This window comes from Oryctolagus cuniculus, chromosome 17 (assembly GCF_051225735.1).
Source record: "Oryctolagus cuniculus isolate XC-2025 breed Fujian yellow rabbit chromosome 17, ASM5122573v1, whole genome shotgun sequence".
Taxonomy (NCBI): domain Eukaryota; kingdom Metazoa; phylum Chordata; class Mammalia; order Lagomorpha; family Leporidae; genus Oryctolagus; species Oryctolagus cuniculus.
In genome coordinates this window covers 41,541,751-41,559,136 of record NC_142883.1, presented here as the reverse complement: position 1 = coordinate 41,559,136, position 17,386 = coordinate 41,541,751, and the positions used below count along the sequence as shown (strand labels likewise).

Below are 17,386 nucleotides of genomic sequence, written 5' to 3'. Positions count from 1 at the left end.
GTTAAATAAAATAAATTATTAAAATCTACCTGTATGTTTTTACTATTTTAATGTGGCTACTAAAAGTACTGAACCTTTATGACTTGCCAAGGTGGCGCCAGCACTGCTGCAGACCCTGAGACTGGTTGTACAGTGCTCCTCTCCCAGGCCTCTCTTAAGCCGAGTCTAGGCGTGGGAGAAGGCCGGCTGGCTCATTGGCTGGCCTGTGCCCGGGCACTCTCACTGAGGGTCCCTTCTGGGTACCAGCCCTCACGATGCCAGGCCTGTGCTAGTGAGATGGCTGGTGCTGGGAACCAAGGCCGGGGCTCAGCGGCTGGCTCTCGTGTCCTGTGGTTACGTAATCCGTGCTGCCCAGAAGCGCCACTAGATGCTGCTCAGTGATCTCTGCAGTCACAAGGCTGACTTCCTCGGGAGCCAGGACTCCGCCTGGCTTTCTCTGGAACCCTTTCCGGAAGCTGTAGCTGGCACGTACTTTGGCCAGCCTTCCTTCCTGGGGGAGTATGGGAAGTGGGTGGTCCCAAGGGTGGGCTCTGGTGGGCAGTGCGTGGGCATCCCAGCACTGTTGTTGCCAGGCAACAACAAGCCGGCAGCTAGGGGTGGGCCACAGGGTAAGTAGGCTGACTGGTAGGACCCCATGGTTCTCTGGTGAAGATGACAGGGATGAAAACAGCCTTGCAGCATTCAGCCAGACCTGCCTTCTGGGTCCTTGTTTGGCCCTTCCTGCCTCCCGACTGGAGCACTGGTGGGAGCTGGGGGTGGGGAGTGGGTGAGCACCAGCTGTGAGTGGTGCCTTGGAGCGGGCACAGCGGGTGGGTGGGGTTCCTGAAGAAACCTGTCCCTCAGGCACAGCTACAAGTGGGCTGTCAGGGCCGTTGCTTCTCAGCTGGACGCAGTTTTGCCCCTGGCAGGTGTGAGAAGTTTGGGTCACTTGCGCCAAGGAGCTCTTTTTGAAGGTGCTTTTGGCTGACAGGGCAAAGGTAAGAGAGCAGGCGGGAATGCGGGATGCAGGCAGGGCTGGTGCTGTGGCATAGTAGACCAGCCCTCTGCTTTTGGTGTCGGCATCTCACATGGGCACTGGTTCCAGTCCTGGCTGCTGCACTTCTGATCCAGCTCCCTGCTGATGACCTGGGCAAGCAGTAGGAGATGGCCCAAGTCCTTGGGTCCCTGCACCCACATGGGAGACCTGGGAAGAGGCTCCTGGCTCTTGACTTTGGGTCAGCCCAGCTGTGGCTATTTGGGGGAGTGAACCAGCAGGTGGAAAATCTGCCTCTCTCTCTGTAACTCTGCTTCTCAAATAAAAATCTTAAAAAGAAAAAAACTGCAGGCAGGCTGGGAAAGGCCCATGCAGGGGTTCTTCTGGCTTGGGAACTGAATAGTTAGAATTGAGGTTGAGTTTTCTTCTGAGGGGTGGATCACAGGCTTAGGACTCTGGCATAATTTGGGAAATGGAGAGTGTTTAGCTCCACATGAGCATTTGAAGGGGGCTTGGCCATCTCCGCTGAGGGCTGGAGGCACGGGCTGGGGTTGAGCTTGGCCTTAGGAGGACAGACAGTGGACCAGAGGACTGGAACAGCCAGGAGCAACTTTGAGTGTCTTGCCCTGAAGGCGGAGGACTGCCCCACCTGAAAAGCAGGTAGGATTGTTGCTGTGTCCATGGCTTGTCTTCACCAAAGCCCACAAGGCCTGGTCTCCAGTGTTAACAGCATTGGCAGGAGGTGGGAGCTTTAAAGTCATGGAGGCTCCACCCCCTTGAAGGAGCTACTGTGGTTTTCGGGGGAATGGGTGGTGGGTGGTTATTGCAGAGTGGGTGGCTATAAAAAACCTTCCTCTCGCTGGTACACGTGCCTCTCCACGTGCCTGCCGGCTTGCTCCTCTGCCTTGCTGAGCCGAAGCCACTGAAGCTGAGCGGATTTGGCTGCCAGGTACACCTCTTTTCTTTATGGATCACCCAGTGCTCAGGTGTTGTGTTTTAGCAACGGAAAATGGACTAAGACAGTTGTATACTGCGGAACTTCAAAGGGGCACGCTGAGCTGACTCGGCCTTCTAAATCAGCAACAGCTGCTGTGGTGGTTCTGCAGGGATAAACTCGCTTTGTGTGTGTGTGTGTGTGGGGGGCAGGGAGCAGCCCTTTGGGTACAGAGTAATGCCTGCGCCGGCACCAAGGTTCCTAAAACTGCGTCGCCACCATGAACGACTTCTGGTTGATAGGTAACTGAATGCTAGCGCTTCCTGACTCGACGGCAGCAAGGTTCGGCGTGGTGCCAGCTCAGTGTCAGGGAATTGGGTGTTCGTTCACCTCTGCACCCCCGGCAGAGAAGAGGTTACCACCCGATCAAAAGCACTAAGTGAACAGTGGTCTTGGCCAAGGGCCTGGGGTCACGTCTGAGGAACGGCTCTTACTGGGACCGGGATTTTACGCAGTTTTATTGGCGTCAGGTTGTCAGATCAGGCGGGTGTAGAAGGGAAAACATCCGAGGCAGAGGCTGGTTGGAGGAGCAGTCGCTTCCGCGTTGCCCTGACAGGTGAGGGTGAGTCGCCCGCCCGGGGCTCCACGGCAGGTTTGGAGTGCGGAACGCGGCCGCGGCCTGGATTTCTGAGACCGCCGCGCGAGGAAACGGAGGCCCCCGGGGGACCGCCGCCACCGGGGGTGCGCGTGGTTCTCAGGCGGCTTCGGGAACGGCCTCGCCTCTCCCCGCCGCAGCCTTCTTTTCCCCAGCTCCTGGGAACGGGCTCCGGGCGCGGCCTCGGCGGAGGGCCCGCTGCGCGTTGCCAGGCCCGGGGCTCGGCCGGCAGCTGCGGGCGCCGCGGCGGGAACAAAGGCAGCACGTGTCTGGGCGGGGCGGCGCGGCGCGGCGGGCGGGGTCGGCGCTCGGCCCCGCCCGGCCCCGGCGCGCCCCGCCGGCCGAGCTCGCCTGCGCGAGCGCCCGGGACCCTCGCGCGACCGGACCGCTGCCGGGGCGGCGGCGAGCAGTGCGGGAGGGGCCGGCGCCGCGTGTCCCCGCCGCCCCTCGCTCGCGGCTGCGTCCTGTCGCACCGCGCGCAGCTCGGGCTGAGGACGCCGGTGGCCGCGGCTCCCGGGTCAGACCGGGCCCGCCTGGGCTCGGCGCGCGCACGGCGCTCGCTCGCTCCCGAGAGGACGGCCTGTGGGGTGCGCGCCGGGGGCGGAGGCGGGAGCGCGAGCGCGGCGAGGGCGGCCGGGCGGGGGGCGGGGCCGCGGCGCCTGCAGAACCTTGGACAGAAGCTTCGGCAGCGCCGCCACCGCCGCCGAGCGCCGGGATCGCGGCGGCGGAGCCGCGGCGCGCACTGCGGAGGGCCCGGAGCGCAGGAGCCCCCGCCTGCCGGGTAAGCCTGCGCTGGGCGAGCGTCTCGCCGCCCCGGGAGCCGGGGCAGGGGCCGCGCGGGGTGTCGAGGCTAGGGTCTGCGGCTGCCTCCGCCCGAGCCCGGGCCCCTCCCGGCTGCGCCTCGGGACCGCAGCGGCGGCGGCGGCGGCGGCGGGCGGGGGTGCCGCAGTGGAGACGGCGAGGCTGCGGCGCGCGGGCGCGGGCGGGGCCGCAGAGCCTGGGGCGAGGGCCCCCGCAGCGGGGGCCTGGGCCTGGGTCCGTGGGGGCCGCCGCCGAGGCGCGGAGCCCCGCCTGGTGCTGAGAACCATCTTGTTTTCCACGCAGATCCGAGGGGCCGCACGCGTCCTAGGAGCGCCCGCTTTGCTCCCCGGGGCGGCCACAGGCGCGGTGAGCTGGTGTTCCCCGCCGGCCGGCAGGCTGGGCGTGCAGCGGCACCATGGGCACGGTGCTGTCCCTGTCCCCCAGCTACCGGAAGGCCGCGCTGTTTGAGGATGGCGCGGCCACCGTGGGCCACTACACGGCCGTGCAGAACAGCAAGAACGCCAAGGACAAGAACCTGAAGCGGCACTCCATCATCTCCGTGCTCCCGTGGAAGAGGATCGTGGCCGTGTCGGCCAAGAAGAAGAACTCCAAGAAGGTGCAGCCCAACAGCAGCTACCAGAACAACATCACGCACCTCAACAATGAGAACCTGAAGAAGTCGCTGTCGTGCGCCAACCTGTCCACGTTCGCCCAGCCCCCGCCGGCCCAGCCGCCCGCGCCCGCGGCCAGCCAGCTCCCGGGCTCCCAGACCGGGGGCTCCTCCTCCGTGAAGAAGGCCCCGCATCCCGCCGTCAGCTCCGCGGGGACGCCCAAGCGGGTCATCGTCCAGGCGTCCACCAGCGAGCTACTGCGCTGCCTGGGCGAGTTCCTGTGCCGCCGGTGCTACCGCCTGAAGCACCTGTCCCCCACGGACCCCGTGCTCTGGCTGCGCAGTGTGGACCGCTCGCTCCTGCTGCAGGGCTGGCAGGACCAGGGCTTCATCACGCCGGCCAACGTGGTCTTCCTGTACATGCTCTGCCGGGATGTCATCTCCTCCGAGGTGGGCTCGGACCACGAGCTCCAGGCCGTGCTGCTGACCTGCCTGTACCTCTCCTACTCCTACATGGGCAACGAGATCTCCTACCCCCTCAAGCCCTTCCTGGTGGAGAGCCGCAAGGAGGCCTTTTGGGACCGCTGCCTCTCCGTCATCAACCTCATGAGCTCCAAGATGCTGCAGATCAACGCCGACCCCCACTACTTCACACAGGTCTTCTCCGACCTCAAGAACGAGAGCAGCCAGGAGGACAAGAAGCGACTCCTCCTCGGGCTCGACCGGTGAGCCCCGGGGCCCACGCCGGGGGCTCGCGGGTTCCGTGCGTTTTTAAAAATTTATTAAACAGAATCGGAGTTTTGTGTACAGTACGTGTCTAGCGAAGCCGCCGGGGCGCTCTCCCTTCCCACCGTCTCTCCTCCGGGTGCGTTTTTGGCCTCACCGGCACCTCTGGGTACTTTGGAGCTCACAGACCTTGTGCAAGACCCAGAAGATGCGGCCAGAGCCGCCAGGCTGCTGGCCTCTCGCTCCGGGGAATGCAAAGGACCGACCCGCCTCTGCTGCTGGTGCCCGGGCTGCCCTCTGCTCCCTGGACGGGTGCTGGAGAGGGGCCCCTGGTCAGGGGCTCCGGGGAGGAACTGGGGTTTGTGCTAGGTGGCTCTCTGCTGGCAGCCGTTTTGAGCCATTCGTTCTCCCAGAGGCCAGCGGGGCGGCGAGCGGGGTTGTGGGGCGAGATCCTCCGCGGCGTCAGCCAAGGTGGGGCGGAGAGCGGCGGCCGTAGTGCGGGGACTGCGTCTGGTCATCTGGCCACACGAGGCCCTGGTTTACTTCTTTTTTAGGGAGAAGGGCTTCCTTTCAGTGGAGAAATGCAACTCGCCCCATCTGCACCCTTGTCCACTGCGCCCAGCTGTGTGGGCAGCGTTGGCCAATAAGCTGGTTTGACTCATTCGGTTCTCTCATTTTGGGTCCTAGCTAAAGGGGTGGGGCAGAGCTGGGGCCGACTCCTCTCCTGGCTGAATTTTTCACTTGAGTGACGCGGACCGGTCACCTGCGGTGTGTGCCAGGACGGCCACAGGTGCCCGTCAGCAGCAGCACGCGTCTTGGGCAGGTGGCATCCACCCAGGTGCCCAGGCCTCTTGCTGGCGCCCACGACGTCCGTCTTGCTGAGCGCCGGGGCAGAAGGTGTCGGGGATTGGGGGTTTATGATAGTGGCGTACTAGCCCCACCCCCAGCCCTGTTAATTTCTGTTGCAAGATGGCTCGGTCTTGCCCTGGAGACAGTAAGGGACGCGAGTGTGACTGCTGACTGTGCCCCGCTCACTCTCGGCCGCTGGGGCTGCTTCCCCCTTAGCCTGCTGGCTGCGGGAACACATGGTGTGTGCCTCACGGCTGCTTTCCCCTGCTGGCCTGACCCCGGGAGAGGGGCAAGAGAAGGGAGCGGGTCTTCCTCCGTGGCCTGTCGCTCCGGCTTCGGAGAACAAAGAGCGGCGGGCAGATGCCGGGAGGATCTGCCCAGTCCCGGCCGCTGGGAGGATGGAGCTGGGGGCCGTTTTACATAGGAGTGGGTCCTAGGGGCTGCCGACTTCAGCACAAGCACTACTGAGACTCTTGTGAAACAGAAAGCTGTGAAATTGAGGTCCTGGTTGGCGAGGCCTGGAGCAGCACCTGCCGGCCCCCAGCTCCCGGAGGTGGGCAGCTGCACCCCCGGGACCCACGCCGAGCTGGCCCTGGGCCTGTGTGCACACACCCGGGGCCGGCGGGGCCCTGTGGCTGCTGGCACAGACACCCCCCAGCCCCGGCGTCTCTCCTCTGCTGTAGTTTCCACACAGCCTGCCTTCAGCCTGCGCCGCGCACCACCTGAGGGGCAGCTGGCCCCTGGCGGCATGGGGGAGGGGCAGAGCACACACCCAGCTGGCTGAAGGGACTTGCGTCTGTGCCGTCGAGTCAGGTCCACGGGCTTCCGGTTCTGTGTCTGTTTCCTTCTCTCTATTTATTACGTCTCTGGAGGAGGTGCACGTTTCGGGAGTGGCCGGACACCATGGAGGCGGCCGCGGCCCTCGGTATTGTGAAGGAGCAGCTGGCACGCTGGAGTGTGCACGCCAGGACCCCGTTTGACATGCTGCTATGAAGACTACTTTTAGAACAATGAAAAAAACTGACTTCAAAAAAAGAAAAAAACCCTTTATTCTTTAATCGTTGCTTTTACAGTGATATTGTGCATGCAAGCCAGGAGCATTTTGTGTCTTAAGAAAAATGATCTTAGAACAGATGGCTGTGAGAACTCCCCCACGCACAGACCCAGCCGCAGGAATAGTTCAGGATCTGGTTTTCCTCTTTTTCTTGTAAACCTGAAGAGTTGATATATTCTTTCCATGCAGTTATTAGAATTTAGTTTTGTTCCAACAATTGTTCAACTTGCAATGAAAAGAAAACGTGCCATTTTTCCCACTTGGAACTGTTCATAGCTGTATAATTGAAACTGCTAATTACACACGTGTGATGGATGTTGGTTTTTTAGTGCAATTTCTTCTGTAGCTATTCTTTGACCAAACTGTGGGTATTGTTAATATTAATTTATATTTGTCTCATTTTGTATGTATGTACCGCGTGTTTGTGAGTATGTGTGGTTTATAATCCGACAAAGTCATGAGGCTCAGTGTGGCTGTAATTTAATTCCCCTTCCCTTATTTTTATTTATTTTTGTACTGTGCTGATTCAATAAAACGCACTGACCATCCATCACACGGCCTCTTTCTGTGGGTCTGTCGTTTGTGGGCAGGTTGGGGGCCCCTTTAGTAAATGGTTCGTGTGCTGAGAACATAATTGGATTTGTGTATGGCGGGGGGGGGGGGGGGGGACGGGGACGGAGCTGGGGAACGGACTTAACACGCTAAGGTGATTAGGAGAGCGGCAGCATAGGTCAGGTCTGCTCGCATTACTGCCGGGGCGCGGGTGTGTGTGTGTGTGTGTGTGCGCGCGCGCGTGTGTGTGCTGCTGGAGTAGGCATGACCAGCGCCTCGGCCTCGGCTTGGCCAGGGCTGGCCCAGTGGGTCTGGTAGGGCTGGCTGGCCTTAGATCCTGTGTGTTGCCGTCCAGTGCTTGGGCACTGCTTGGCGCTCACTGGAGGCTTCCAGGCCAGCAGGAGTGCACTGGTGTCACTGTGGCCCAACCCTGCCAGTGCCACACTGTGTGGGTTTCCAAGAGAGCCAGCCCTGGGGTTCCCTGATAAGCAGCCGTGGAGGGCGGGGTCTTGCTGCCCATGGCCTCGCTGTGGTCTGCGCCTGGTCCTGCCCGCTGGCCCCTTGGGTGTGCTTGTGCCACCAGGCTCAGGGGAGGGTGGGGGGACCTGGCCTTCCCCAGGCCCTGCACCCCGTGGTCTGCAGCTGCCCCGGGCACTATGGAGTTCCATCTTGTGCTCAGGTTGTGGTTCGGTGCTGTCAGCCCAGTGACAAGGGTCCTTGCCCTTCCTGGTCTGAGTGGCAGAAACCCCGCGGCTTCTCTTTCCTGGCAGTGATGGTGGCTGGGTAGCACGCGGAGGCGGCGGGGCTGCCCGGTTTCCCCCCTGGGGCCTGGCTGTGTCTGCTGCAGCTCCCCTCTCCCTGCTGAGCCAGCTGCCTTGTGCTTTCTCCCCTCCCACCCTTCCCGGTCTGGTGTCCCCAAGCTGCAGCCTTCGCTCAATAAACACGTGCCTGGGTAGCGTCTGGGCTGCGTGCCGCTGCTACCCCCGCCCCCACCCTGGTGAGCACTTTGTTGAAAAGCCTCGGGCCCACTGCCCTCTATTTGACGTTATTTGTGCTGTGGGATGACGGCCGATTTTGTGTACGTGAAAATGTCACAGTGATAGTTTCCAATGACAGATAAGCAGAACACCTTTAAAAATAAGATTTAATGCTTTATTGCTCTGGGTGGTAAATCAAAATATGCTTTAGAAATAGTTAATTTAATGGAAAATAGGAAAATACGCACCAAACCATAAAACTGCATCTGATCACGAGAAACACTCATTGCATACAATCACTGGGTCTCCTTTCCCTTCGGCGCCCTGGCTGCGTAACCATGATCGCATCTCCAATTCCCAACCCTTCTTTTGGTACATCAAAAAGAAAAAAAAAAGAAAGTGCTTGTGGACAGCGGCGTCCTGCGGCCCCGGCAGAAGGCCCTGGCGCTGGGTTGAGGGGCCTGAGGCAGCATCAGGAGGCAGGGAGGGGGTCCAAGCCCACGCCGTCCTCTCCTGCCTCTGACAGGCAACTCATTTGGCATGCTCTGCTTCGGGGTGCTGAGAGCACAGGCCTGCACGTGGCGGGAGAGGAGAGGAGGGGAGGAGAAGCTCCAGTTAGGGGTTCGGCTGGTGTCCAGTGGAGCCCGGCACAGCCGTAAGCGCTGCTGCTCTGGGCCCGAGGCGCTGTGCGGGCAGCGGCGGAGCAGGCTGTGCTGCGGGTTGCACATAGTGCAAAATGGGCCGGCTGTGGGAAGCAGGGGTGGGGCAGGCCCGGGGCGAGGCGCGGGGGGCTGCAGGCAGGCACTGGTGGCTTCTGCTGGGGCAGGGCGGTGGGGGCGGGGCACCGGGAGGGGGCAGTGTCTATCACAGATGGTGAAAGGAATTTGAGTGAGTTCCTCTCTTATGCCCCTGCCGGTCCCTCCATGAAACGTGGGGAAGCGTGTTCTGCACGTGCCCCCCCGCCCAGGGTTATTTTTAAAAGTTATTTGAGATAGAATATCTTCCATCTACTGGTTCACCTCGCAGATGGCTACAATAGCTGGGGCTGGACCAGGTGGGAGCCAGGAGCCTGAACTCCATCTGTGTCTCCCACATGGGTGGCCGGGGCCCAAGCACATGGGCTGTCTGCTGCTGCCTTTCCCAGGAGCATTAGCTGGGTCGGAAGTGGAGCAGCCGGGACTGCAGCCTTTGCTCACAGCAGCCTGACCTGCTGCGCCACAGCGCCAGCCGCACTGCTCTGTCCCCTCCAGCAAAGGCAAGCGTTCCGTTTCTCCCTGCAGGGTCCCTGGCAGGTGGCCCTTCAGCAGCGGGGGTAGGGGACGAGGGGCCTCTGAGCACCTCTGATGGGCACAGGCTTTTTGCTGGGCAGAAACTGGCAAGATGGTGGCACTCTCCTGGGGTAAGGGTGCAGGCGGGGTAAGTGCAGGGCCTGGGGCGTGGGCATCCTGGCCTGGCCTGCAGTGCCAGGACCCTGTGCTGTTTTCTGTTGCTCCACTTGCCGTGAGTCCCTTGTGCTGCGGCCCCTGCCCTGGTCCTGGCTCTCCTGGTGAGCAGGGAGCACAATTAGAGGTGCAGGAAATGCCATGCCCCTGCCTGGCCTGGCTCCGGCCCCAGCGACTCCGCTTGGCTCCCAGGCTTCCAGACACAGGTGTGGTTACAGCAGAGAGGACGGCTGACCAGAGGGGCTCCGACTGCTGGCTGGGAAGACGGCTCTTGGCCCACGCTCGTGGTGTTCTCCCCCGAGAGGGGCCCTGGCAGCAAGGGACCATCCCAGGATAGGCTCCGGAGGGGCGTGGCTGCTCTGCCAGCTGCGGGCTCTGCGGGTGGACCTGCTCACCTGGAGGCTTTGGCTGGCTGCTGGCGTGGGGCGGGAACATCTGCCCAGGAGCTCTGAGCACAGCCTCCCTGAGCCGGGTCCTGGTGATCACCTTGGGAGGGGAGTGGTGGCAGGAGGGGCTCCCAGTGAGAGTGACTGCGTCCTGGGCTGCCCAACTCCATCCGGTTGCAGGAGTCAGCAGCTGGTCACTGGGTCATGTGCGCTGGTGTGACCTGGCCGTGTGGGAGGTGTGGTCTGGGGCGGGCACCAGGGTCTTTGGTTGACTGAGTGGGCGCCATACAAAGCTGATATGGGAAGACGGAGACGGAAGGAAGAAAGCTGGGAGGAAGTCCTGCAGGCAGAGGGGAGCCCCTCCCTTAGGCGCGGACCCTTGCGAGCTGATTCCTAGCAGGCATTAGCGGGGAGGTAGCAATTAGACTGGAACCCAGGCTGCTGAGCGAGGCCCACTGCTCCTGGGGGGCTGTGTGTTCTGGCCACCGCGCCCCAGGCCCCGTGCCTCACGCCTCTGGCTCTCGGGCTGGGCCTCGGCTGGCTGGAGCGGTCAGTTGCCGGGCACGCTGAGGATGAAGCCCGAGCGGTTCTTGGTGAAGTCGGGCTCAGGCTGGTTGAGCCGCGTCTCCACGGACACCGTGCACTTCTTCCCGTGCAGGCTGCACTGCACCGGGTTGGTGACGTTCACTTGCAGGTGGCGCTTCTCGCTGGAAGAACCAAAGAGACGGGCGGGTGGTTAGTGGGCAGCTTTAGAATGGGGGCCTCCGCTGGGGCCCTGCTCTGTGCCAGGCTCCCGGGGGCTGCAGCCTCCAGCCGAGCCCTGGCAAGGCTCAGCCCCAGGAAAGCTGTGTGTGGAGGAGGCACAGGGGAGGGAGGCGGGGAACCCAGAATTAGCGGTGCTCAGGCAGAGGCTGAGGCCCTTGGGCATCGCGGACGCAGGGCAGAGTTCTGACAGGCGACGACCTCCCGGTGGTCTGGGTCTCGGGAGACCCTTCCCCACCGCCAACTCCCTGAGAAGTGCCCCCTGGGTCCCAGCTGGCCGGTCTCTGCCTGTCACAGAGTCCACCTGTTAGAAGTAGGTCTGCCTCGGTTCCCCCGCGGCCCCTGCAGACTCATTCTGAAGTCTGGGGCCGTGACTCAGCTGCAGAGCCCCCGGCCCTGGGGACCCCACGCTCTACCTGTTGGGGCGCCATGTGTCCCTGCCGGCCTGCTGTGCCTGCTCTACCTGTCAGCTCCTCGCCCCGCACTGCACGTCCTTCGGGAGCTGAGAAACTCGCTGGCCCTGGTAGCTCTCCCCATGCTGGGAGAGGGGAGGGGCAGGGAGACAGGACTGCAGCCTGGGCACCTCCAGGCGGGGTGGGCTGGCGCTGCCGGCAGCCCTGGGAGTGTCACCCTGGGGGCCTCTGGGGCGTGGGCAGGACCCCCGCTGGGCGCAGTGGACTAAGGGCAGGGGCTGGCCCTGCAGTGAGAAGTGTGTGTGTGTCGCTTTCTAAGCACCTGCTGGCCGGGAGAAACAACTCAGATTCCCAGGCAACTCCTCGGGTGGCACACACTTCGGGGAGAGGGTCTGCGAGGCAGCACTGTGGAGTGCTGGGGACTGGTGGGGGGTCCTTGCTGAGCTGCCTACCCCCAGGGAACCTCTTCCAGGAGGCTCCAAAGCTGGGAAAGGGAGGTGGGGCGTTCTTGGCTTAGGGCTCCCCCCAGCTGCTCCGCCTGCTCTCTCACTGATGACAGGAAGTGGACGCGGGGAGAGACCTACGGTTATCTGTTGTGGCCGTTAGGTAGCCAGCACTTGATGTCTTGTCAGCTGCAGCTCAAACCTTGGCTTTGACTGCTATTTTTAACCGGACTTGGACACAAAAATAGCAGAGCCTATCAGAGGCAGTGACTCAGGCCCCTTCTGTCCCCGAGGGAGCCAGGGCTGCCCTGTGGGGCGGACGCATGGCCGTGGCTATGGGGGCCTGGGTGTGGGGCCCCTGCAGTGCCCGTGCAGGCCAGGAGCGAGCGAAGCTCCAGCAGTGTGGCCTGCCAGAGGCCGGAGATGCTCCTGAGCTCAGGCGGCCTCCCTGTGTGGGCCCCGCACTCGTCCCTGCCGGAGGGGCAGAGACCTGGCGGGCATGGCCTGTGCCCTGAGCTGAGCACACTGCTGGGGGCCGGAATCACGGGCTGACCTGGGGTCTTAGAGGATAGGCCCTAAGTGGCTACATCCAAGGTCAGCTTGAAAAAAGCTAACAGAGAGCAAGAGCCAAGGGGGCTTGCCAGCCGGGACCTCCTGGCTCCAGCCCCTGCCCACCCCCGCTCTGTGCTCCGCATCAGCAGAGTGGCCCCTGCCTCCTGGGCTCTGCTGTGTCCAGTGTCCGCGCCACAGTCTGGATGCAGGGACGTGGGGAGGTGTGAATGACGCTTACACAGCGGCGCCCCAGGGTGGCCGGAACAGTGGAGGAGAACCGCCGCTCACACCCCCAACCCCGTGGTGGGGTGAATACCAGCCGCGCAAGGAAGTGCAAAGGAGCTGTGTGTGTGTGTGTGTGTGTGTGTGTGTGTGTGTGTGTGGAGCTGCCACAGACAGCAGAGCAGAGCCCCCAGCTAATGATACGACGCCCCTTAGCTGGCGGCTCCCCTTGGTGCCCGCCTTAGCCGTGTGCGCGTCCCAGGGTGGCCAGTTGTCCTCTCCTTGCCCAGTGGCACTAGCTGGAGGGAGTGGCCCTGCTTGGAGCGAAGATCCAACCCCCACCTCCCGGCAGTGTTCTCAGCTGAGGGGCAGCACCAGGTGGCCTTGAAGGGCAGGTGCCACGCTTTGTCTGCAGGATTGATTGCTTTAAGGTCTTAATACAGGAGCAGGGGCCTCGGGACTAGGGGTCTGGGTCTTGTCCCGGCTCTGCTGGCATGCTGGCTTCATGACCTTTTCCAAATCACTCAGACTTCTGTGAGCCTTTGGCAGCTGTGAGGTGTGCATAATCCACCTGTGCTCGGCCTGCTTTGCAGAGGGAGCAAATAATTCCAGCACCGGCCCATCGGTGTGGCCCCGGCCTCCGGGCCCCTCCCAGGCGCCCAGTGAGGCACTGGGAATCCAGGAAGCCCCAGTCCATGGTTTCTGATGCCTGCAGCCCCAGATGCGGGGTCCTCTCAGCCTCAGCAGGCTGCCTGCTTATTTTCATCTTACTTAGAACACGTGTGAGCCAAAGAGCAAGCCCTCTCTCCCACCTGCTGGTTCCCTCCCAAGCGCCAGCAATGGCTGGGGCAGGGCTGGGCTAGTGCCAGGAACCGGGAACTCAGTCCAGGTCTCCCACACGGGTGACAGGGACCCAAGTCCTTGAGCCACCACTACTGCCTCCCAGGGTGCTCATTAGCAGGCAGCCGGAACTGGAAGCAGAGCCGGGACTCGGCCCAGGTACTCTGATGGGAGACACAGGCGTCCAACTAAGAGTGGCTTCACCAAGGCCAGACACCATGGCGCCCCCACCCTCCATGGGGTCAGTCCGGGCAGTGACGCGCAGGGTGCACTCAGGAAGAGGCAGCGTGGGTGTGAGAAGCCTGCGCTAGTGTTTTCCTGCGCATTTCCGCTCCTTTCTCAGTCAATGCTGGGAGGCCCCGTGGAGCTGGGTCAGGAGCGCAGTCACTGCAGGTGCCCTTCATCGGCTGTGAGGGGTGAGGAGGGCAGTGGGCATGACCCTCACACAAGGTCACGTCCAGGGGGCATGGCCGGCTCTCGACTCTGTTCTGTCGTGTGAAGCTACAGCCAATGTCCAGGCTTCTGTCTGTTTCCTCTGCACAGTCCTGAGTGGCCGTGGCCTGACCCCCAGCCTGGCCCTCAGGTTGGGGCTGCTGTGGGGTCTGGGCAGGCAGGAGGCTGAGTGATGTGGTTGGATTCCTAACAGAACAGTGTGGGCAGGAGGAGGAACTGGCTGAAGAGACACCCCCCCGCCCCCCGGCATTGCTCTGCCGGTGCCAGACGACACAGTAAGGAAAATCTGGGCTGACTCTGCCGGTTCCTTGAGAAGGCGAGCACAGGACCCAGCAATTCCGCTCCTACGCATGCGCCAAGGAAGAATGAAAGCAGGTGTTCAGACGAACCCGTGTGTGGCCACGTGTAGTGGCACGATCTGCAAAACTCAGAGACAGCCCAGATGTCCATCAGCGGATGAGCGGGTCCACAAAACGCAGAATGGTTTCATTCAACAGAGAATCATTCTGCAAGAAAGAGGGATCCGGGCGACCCGGGCCGCCACGTGCCGAGCCGCGGAAGCCCGCTGCGAAAGGCAGCATTTTCACGGTGCTCCGTTCACGGGAAACGGCCAGGCCAGGCAGGTCTGCGGCGGCGGGGGCCAAGCTTAGCGGCTCCAAGGGCTGTGCAGAGGAGTCGGTATGGGGGCACTGCTTCCAGGGAGTGCAACCAGAGAGGCGAGGGGTGCACGGCGTGGTGTGTGCACTAAATGTGAGCGGCGGTAAATTTTGTGTCGCTCACTTCAAGTGCAACCCAGATTTTAAGACCAGCGTGAGATGGCTGGGGCCAGGACCGCGGCCCGGGAGTCAGTGACTGGGTTCTGACCTGAGTCAGAGCTGAGGGTCTCCCTCCCACGGCTGGCTGCGAGGGGGAGGGTGTTTTTGTCCCTGTCCATGTTAGGGAATTCCGTGACCCATCCGTCCTCCCAGGCACTCCTTTCCTTCATGCGTTTGTGTAGACCCTGTCTCGTGCCCATCAGAAGCTGTGCTCCGCCGGGCCCTGCGCCGCTCCAGGAGCTGGTGGGGCCCAGGGCCCACATCCCTTCCTCCCAGGCCCGGGGTCAGCTGGGCGCCCCGGCTAAGCTGGGATTAGCAGGCTGAGGCGCTGGCTAGGCTGCTGAGCCCCGCAGGGCCTGAGGAAGCGCGGGGCCTCTCTCCAGTCTCCCTGGCACTCCCGTGCACTTCCTCTGGCGGTGCGTGGGGCTGAACCCGGCTCTCCCAAGTGCGTCTGAAGAGGGTTGCGGTGCGGTAGCACAGCGAGATGGCCGCCTGGGAACTTCGTGGGGATAAAGCAGGGTCGTCTGGCGACTGGCCACAGGATGTGGTGGGCAGAACCTGGCCTAGCGCCAGGCACAGGCAGGCAGTGAACAGCCGCTTTCCAAAGTGTCGCCAAGACCCCAGGCCGCCTGGGTAGGGCGTCCCCAGGGCGCTTTCTCAGCGCTTCACTTCCTCGCAGAAGCAAGTTCCTCCGCTGGTGGCCGGCACACCACAGAGGGCACCTCTTTCAAAACCCTGCCATGGGAAGTGTCACTTCTGCTTCTGTCAGTCTCCGTGACACCACCGACCACGGCCCCTGCTCACGGAACCCAGGGCAGGCAGCACCGCACTCCCCGCTGGGTTCACAGCTGTTGGGGGACGGGGGCAGAAGCCCTTTTATCTAGAAAACAAAACCGTTCTCAGGTGGAAAGCTGGGTCGCGTGCGGGGGCCATTGTGGGCCTCCCCCGAGCCTGGCACCTATCTGGCCGCCTGGCCCGGGCGCGGGGGTGGTGCCAGCCTCTGTGCTCAGCCAGGACACCACTCCCCGTCGGATGCCTCCAGGGCAAGGAGGGCCCCTGGGGAAGGAGCCTTCTGGGCGTGGTTTCTCACGCCATCACCACCCGACAGTCAGTGTCCCCAGTCCTAGCATGGGGACATCTTCTAGCCACCTCCTGGACAGAACCCTGCACACCCGTCTCTGAGTGTCCATCTCTGGTCCTCCTGGTGCCCCACCCCTGTCACCTTGCTAAGGCCAGAGAGCTGCTTCCTCCTGGAGGCCCACCTGCTTTCCCTGTGACCTCCTAGCTTGTCCCCCTGTCCCACACCCTCCGCACTGTCATCACGGAAGCCTTTCAAAGACACAAAAAGATCTTGCCACCCCCGTGTGAGTAGTTCTTCAGTCATTCCTGGAGCTTTTGAGGACTGCTGGGGCCTGGCTTCCAAGCCCGGCTGAGCAGGAGGTTCACTGGGGCCTCAGCTCCCAGGCACCAAGCGCACAGCTCTGCTCTGTTGCCGTCTCTGAGATCACAGTGTGGGTTAAAGGCAAGAGGATGCCTCCAGGTGGCCACAGGGAGCGGGGGAGGGGAAGGCAGTGCAGGTGGGGGGTGGGGCCGGCGCCCAGCCTGGGTGGCCATGCAGCTGGGGAGTCTGCCTTCCAGCCTGCCAAACTGGCCAGGAACCACTGGATGGGAAAGCAAACAGCCTCTCAGTCAAACCCAGAGTCCTCAAGCTCTCCCCGTTCCTGACCTCTTGGAAAGCCAATCTGTGCATCACCAAAGGCAAGGGGAAGAACTTCGGGGGCCCAGGGAGAGACCACACTTGTTGCAAAGGAACATGGGAAATTCTCATCCAGGCTGAGGAGACCAGGGCACGCATCCTTCACAGCCACCGGCCTAAGGAGCGAGGCCACAGCAGGGGCGCCCTGAGCCCACGTGGGCTCTGCGAGATGGCCAGTCTCAGCTGTCACGTCAAGAATGGCCACTTCCAAAGGAGGAGAGGGAAGGTGAAAAGGAAACCTGACTCATCCGATGGGCGGTGGGAAAGGGCAACAAGAGACGCAAGAAAGAAGCTTGGGACTAAGAACGCACCGCCCAGATGCAGTCAATACTGACAAGGGAGCTGCACGACAAACCCATCCGTGCAAACTCCGCTGAACAGGGTCTTCGCAGACTTGATTTTAAATGTCTGCTACTTACAAGAAGCCCAGCTAAATCAGGACGTAGGAAAATTTTAAAAGGGGGATAGAATAAGATATGAGTCTCAGATATATATTACGTAATATATAAATTATGTATAAAGCAAATATAGAAGTCTCATAAAATATGTAAATATTATGTCTTAAATTTTATCTTTTAATTCCATTTTCCAGAGACTATTTCTTTGAGAAGCAAAGAGAGAGACACACAGAGAGAGCGAGCCTCCTTCTACTGGTTTGCTCCCCAAATGCCCACAAGAGCCGAAGCGGGGCCAGACTGAAGCCGGGAGCCTGGCACTCAATCCAGGTCTCCCACGTGGGAGGCAGGGACCCACTCGCCTGAGCCGTCACCTGCTGCCTCCCAGGGTGTGCACTGGCAGGGAACTGGAGTTGGGAGTGGCTTGGGTCTTGAACTCAGGCACTCTGATATGGGTTGTGGGTGTCCTTAGCAGGCCAGTTGCCTGCTCCTATGAGTGAAATAGTAATCAAAAGTGATCTGCTCAAAAGCATTCCTGGGGAAAAAGCTCATTGCATGATTGTTTTCCTTTATCAGGTAGTAGTTCACCAGGCAGATACTTACACACACACACACACATACACACCCATACCCCAAGGTGCACCCTGAGAGGGTGCATCCCATATGGGTGCTTGTTCATGTCCTGGCTGCCCTGCTTCCCATCCAGTTCCCTGCTAGTGTGCCTGGGAGAGCTGCAGAGGATGGCCCAAGTGTTTGGGTCCCTGCACTCATGTAGG

The 17,386-nt window shown here is 61.7% G+C and overlaps 2 protein-coding genes across 7 annotated transcripts in view; one reads left to right on the top strand and one right to left on the bottom strand.

Annotated features, from left to right (window-relative positions):
* Nucleotides 1–1,763: 1,763 nt before the first annotated feature.
* On the top strand, nucleotides 1,764–7,155 carry CDK5R1 (cyclin dependent kinase 5 regulatory subunit 1). Of its 3 annotated transcripts, none has more exons than XM_089317423.1 (2): nucleotides 1,764–1,922; nucleotides 3,667–7,155. In XM_089317423.1, the coding sequence occupies exon 2, from the start codon at nucleotides 3,779–3,781 to the stop codon at nucleotides 4,700–4,702; it is 924 nt and encodes a 307-aa protein (XP_089173549.1). In that variant the 5' UTR covers nucleotides 1,764–1,922; nucleotides 3,667–3,778; the 3' UTR covers nucleotides 4,703–7,155. The 3 variants fall into 3 exon arrangements, with proteins under 3 accessions (XP_089173549.1, XP_089173550.1, XP_008269290.1); XM_089317424.1 differs by lacking the exon at nucleotides 1,764–1,922 and adding an exon at nucleotides 2,093–2,523; XM_008271068.5 differs by lacking the exon at nucleotides 1,764–1,922 and adding an exon at nucleotides 3,203–3,343.
* Nucleotides 7,156–8,284: 1,129 nt separating this feature from the next.
* The window catches only part of MYO1D (myosin ID), a 341,376-nt gene continuing 332,274 nt past the window's right edge, over nucleotides 8,285–17,386 (bottom strand). For all 4 annotated transcript variants that reach the window (XM_051824625.3, XM_089317415.1, XM_089317416.1 and 1 more), the window contains one exon: nucleotides 8,285–10,666. In XM_051824625.3, coding sequence (XP_051680585.1) covers nucleotides 10,510–10,666 — 157 coding nt within the window. In that variant the 3' untranslated portion in view covers nucleotides 8,285–10,509. The remainder of the gene's footprint in view (nucleotides 10,667–17,386) is intronic.